This window comes from Gadus macrocephalus, chromosome 7 (genome assembly GCF_031168955.1).
Source record: "Gadus macrocephalus chromosome 7, ASM3116895v1".
Taxonomy (NCBI): Eukaryota; Metazoa; Chordata; class Actinopteri; order Gadiformes; family Gadidae; genus Gadus; species Gadus macrocephalus.
Genome location: NC_082388.1, coordinates 12,880,786 through 12,885,199, shown reverse-complemented (window position 1 = coordinate 12,885,199; position 4,414 = coordinate 12,880,786). Strand labels below are relative to the sequence as shown.

The window sequence follows — 4,414 nt, the reverse complement described above, 5'->3', positions numbered from 1 at the left end:
GTGACCAATGCTCCACAGTCCGTTACCGGTCCGTGGCCCAGTGGTTGAATACCCCTGTGTTAGAGTGTAGAAACAAACACTCCAAAAACCCACATGGATCACCAAACACAAATCACAACCACAGTCAAATAATGTTGTGTGCTCTTGATGTTTAGCATTGAGTCTTTTGAAAGGAACACATATCACTGTTCCCAGCTTATAAGTTCACTTATTGCATATGTTTGGAGCCTCTCACCTGGTCTGTAGCCAGCTCCACCAAAAAATCCTTTAAAAGAATAAATACGTGTAAAGACATGCAGCCTGGTATACACAAATCTACTTCTGGAAAGCCAGTGAGGGCTCTTTTAGTGAATCTTCTCCTCGGCATATTAACCAAGGGAAACTTGTCCACAATACATAGCAACATAACATGGGCCACCCCCCTAATAATAAGCCATGGCTTCTGAAGAGAATGTTGTCCTCATATCTGTAAGGCCTCAGTCAGGGCTGAGGGTTAACAATGAGACTGGGCTTGCATTAGAGAACCAGAACTTACCAAGATTACCTCCTGCACCTCCTCCCACTCCACCTGCTGTTCCTGCACTGGGAAAACCTCCAATGGCACCACCTGCTGGACATGTTGAGGAAAATGTAAGCAGATGAATGGATGTATTCAACAGATCTGTTGAACTGTTGTTTAACATGTAAATACAGCGGATGGTGCTACCTGGTCCAAAGCCTGTTCCACCGGATGAGGAACCGTAACCCGATTTAGGAGCTTTTCTTGTTCCTAGTCCCTGTCCACCAGGGCCAAATCCACCAGCCCCACCTGCTGGTCCATATCTGCCTTGTCCAGCACCTCCGGGCCCGTAACCTCCCGTGCCAGTTCCTGCAGGTTGGTACCCACCTGGTCCGACTCCTCCGGGACCATGACCGACTCCCCCAGCGTTAGCACCTGCCCCGCCTCCAACGGACACAGGTACATGAAGGTTAATATCTCTGAACCCCTTTGGCTGTACTCTTAAGCAATGAATTTGACTCATCATTTGACTCAAGATGTTTGCACAAGGGCCCAATAAACAGCAACAATCAACTGTACAATGGTGGCTGAAATTGGCCAACATTGATCTTGTTCAAGCATAAGATCTTGTTCAAGTGTTCCGATGTTGGTGTTTGGCTGAAGACGGAAAGTTGATGTTCCTATCTGAGTTGGTCATACTTTCACAGGTGCATTAGTAGATTTGGCAACATTTGACGGATTTATTAAGAACACAAACCCTTACCTGGCCCATAGCCGGTTCCACCCAGAGATGAGGATCCGTAACCTGTCAAGAGGCAATAGGACAAATTAAACTCCTCTTCCACATCCTCCTTACTACACTTGACATCTCTTTGAATCTCACTTCCAACAATGATCAGTACTAGCCTGATTTAGATGGTTTTCTTGGTCCGAGACCTTGAGTGCTCCCGGGTCCAAAACTAGCCCCCCCAGCACCTCCTTGTCCAGCACCACCTGGTCCAGCACCTCCTGTCCCGGCACCAGCACCACCCGGTCCGAAGCCAGCACCTCCTTGGCCAGCACCGCCAGGACCAAAGCCGCCTGGTCTGGGTCCAGCACCTCCTTGTCCAGCACCGCCAGGTCCGAAGCCAGCACCTCCTTGTCCAGCGCCACCTGTACCGGCACCACCACCACCAGGTCCAAATCTGCCGGGTCCGGTTTCAGCACCTCCTTGTCCAAAGCCAGCACCACCTGTACCGGCACCAGCACCACCAGGTCCAAAGCGGCCTGGTCCGGTTCCTGCACCACCAGGTCCAAAGCCGCCTGGTCCGGTTCCTGCACCACCAGGTCCAAAGCCGCCTGGTCCGGTTCCTGCACCACCAGGTCCAAAGCCGCCTGGACCGGTTCCTGCACCACTAGGCCCAAAGCCAGCACCACCTGTCCCGGCACCAGCACCGCCAGGTCCAAAGCCAGCACCATCTGTTCCCACACCTCCTTGCCCAAAGCCAGCACCTCCTTGTCCAGCACCACCAGATCCTAAATTACCAGACCCATATTTGTCTGTACCCATTAGGAAAAAAAGATAAACAATGAGAATACAATAGTTGCCCCTTTCAGGAATCACTATGCACTGATGCTGAGAAAAGGCAGATAATCTGGTCTGGATAATATAATATGAGGGAATGTGCAAACTTCTGATGCATTCAAAATAATACAAAAGTAAGTATTGTCATAAAAACTTGAACTCACTTGATTTGAATGGCTTCCGTTTCCCGTATCCTTGACCGCCGACGGGGTAGCCTCCGGGCCCCATGCCTATCCCACCAGGACCATAGCCGCCTGGTCCGGCTCCCACTCCGCCAGGGCCAAAACCGCCTGTTGCCGCACCTTGGGGTCCAACACCAGCAACCCCCTGCCCGTATCCACCTTGTCCAATGGATCCAGGCCCATAGCCACCTGTTCCAAAACCTCCTGCTGCAGACCCAACACCACCGGGTCCAGTACCAGCACCACCTGGTCTGGTTCCGACACCACCGGGTCCAAATCCAGCACCACCAGGTCCAATACCAGCAACCCCAGAACCAAAGCCAGCACCGACTGGTCTGGATCCAGCAGCGGCTGCCCCATAACCTGAAGAAAAAGCATTTACTTCTTGAATTTGGACGTCAAACGGCAGAATTATACCCTCCACTGAAATGTGTCGTCAACCTACTTTTGGAAGGTTTCCTGGAGCCAGAAGCTGCTCCCCCACCTGGAGTGGCATACCCGGAGCCTTCAGAAGCAGGATGAAGAAAATCAAACAACGGCTTTCCAAAGGCTTCCAAATGATGAGCCGCTCTTTTGCATTCAACGGTGCATATTCACCTCCAAGACCTGGTCCAGTACCGTAACCTCCTGGTCCAGTCCCTGCTCCACCAATCCCAAGGCTGCCCGCTCCTTCAGGTACTCTGCCACTTGACCCGGTTCCGTACCCTCCAGGGCCGGTGCCGTACCCCCCAGGGGCGGTCCCGTATCCCCCAGGGCCGGTGCCATACCCAGGGCCGGTGCCGTACCCTCCAGGGCCGGTCCCGTATCCCCCAGGGCCTGTCCCGTACCCCCCAGGGCCGGTGCCGTACCCCCCAGGGCCGGTGCCGTACCCCCCAGGGCCGGCCCCGTACCCCCCTGGGCCAGTCCCGTACCCTCCAGGCCGGACTCCACCTGCTCCAAGGTTCCCATATCCTGTTTAAACAAAAAAGATAGAAGATCCAAGCGATTCTGGTGCCTCACCAACCATACAGTATAGAATCCACAGGAGATAGTGACTGTAACATGTGGCAATAATAAAGAAAGAAAAGCTGATGTTGATAATGTGAATCATACCTTTTCCTCTCTTTCCTGTTCCCTGTCCTACTCCAGCTCCAGTGGGATAACGTGCACCTTCGAAAACCAAAAAAGTCTTTATTTTCCATATCTATGCTGGTAAACCGACCTCGTAGATGTTCTATTCATTCTAATCACTCATAGTGACAATCAAATTATGGTATAATAGTTTCACCCTTTCTTGCTGCTAGTGCCACCATTTTGCATATTAGCATAATGAAATTAGTTCCTCAATAAACATGTCTGCCATAGATGAAAGGGAAGGTGGGGGGTTAGGGTTGTAGTAGATTAACCTACCTCCACCTGTTCCATAGCCTGTAAGACAAACACGCAGAAGAACGGGTGTTACTTCTGTGTTTATGCATACATATATATATATATATATCATTGTATTCTGTTTTACAGAATATATACTTGATAATTCTCACTTTTTCCTGGTTTAGAGGTTCCTGCACCTCCACCCACACCAGTGGCTCCGACTCCACCAACACCAGTGCCTCCGACAACCCCAGCACCAGTGGCTCCTACACCAGTGCCTCCGACACCCCCAGCACCAGTGGCTCCAACACCCCCAGCACCAGTGGCTCCTACACCAGTGCCTCCGACACCCCCAGCACCAGTGGCTCCTACACCAGTGGCTCCTACACCAGTGGCTCCAACACCCCCAGCACCAGTGCCTCCAACACCCCCAGCACCAGTGGCTAGAACACCAGTGCCCCCGACACCAGCAACAGTAGCTCCGTCAGCACCATACACTAGAGGAAAAACATTTTTGGAAATCCCGACCAGCAGTGATTATCATTGTATTCTGTTTTACAGAATATATACTTGATAATTCTCAGGTTCCGTGAGTGACCCTCCCATCTGGGTTAAAACAGAGTAAGTATTGTTAATAGACTGGTACCTCCTCATCACATGGCTCAATATCCCTTCCAGTACAGTTACATTTCAGGATCAAATGTCGAAACAGGCACCTTGGGTGGGTTTTGCTGGTCCTGCTGACCCTCCTGTTGGACCTCCCACCAGATCTCCTCCTTGTCCTCCCAGTGCCCCTCCAGTAGACGTAGCTGGAGTGGC

At 51.6% G+C, this 4,414-nt stretch overlaps 1 protein-coding gene across 3 annotated transcripts; it reads right to left on the bottom strand.

Annotated features, from left to right (window-relative positions):
- Window positions 1-529: 529 nt before the first annotated feature.
- Window positions 530-3,831, bottom strand: LOC132460899 (uncharacterized). 3 transcript variants are annotated; one of them, XM_060055870.1, is made up of 7 exons: window positions 3,766-3,831; window positions 3,635-3,652; window positions 3,338-3,394; window positions 2,843-3,196; window positions 2,691-2,750; window positions 2,228-2,608; window positions 1,900-2,038 (listed from the first exon to the last, which is right to left on the bottom strand). In XM_060055870.1, exons 4-6 carry the CDS (start codon window positions 3,191-3,193, stop codon window positions 2,294-2,296), a joined length of 726 nt encoding a protein of 241 aa, XP_059911853.1. In that variant the 5' UTR covers window positions 3,194-3,196; window positions 3,338-3,394; window positions 3,635-3,652; window positions 3,766-3,831; the 3' UTR covers window positions 1,900-2,038; window positions 2,228-2,293. The 3 variants fall into 3 exon arrangements, with proteins under 3 accessions (XP_059911850.1, XP_059911851.1, XP_059911853.1); XM_060055867.1 differs by lacking the exons at window positions 2,691-2,750; window positions 2,843-3,196; window positions 3,338-3,394; window positions 3,635-3,652; window positions 3,766-3,831 and adding exons at window positions 530-610; window positions 707-943; window positions 1,263-1,304 and having other exon boundaries at window positions 1,406-2,038; window positions 2,228-2,368; XM_060055868.1 differs by lacking the exons at window positions 2,691-2,750; window positions 2,843-3,196; window positions 3,338-3,394; window positions 3,635-3,652; window positions 3,766-3,831 and adding exons at window positions 534-607; window positions 707-943; window positions 1,263-1,304 and having other exon boundaries at window positions 1,406-2,038; window positions 2,228-2,368.
- Between the last annotated feature and the right edge of the window lie 583 nt (window positions 3,832-4,414).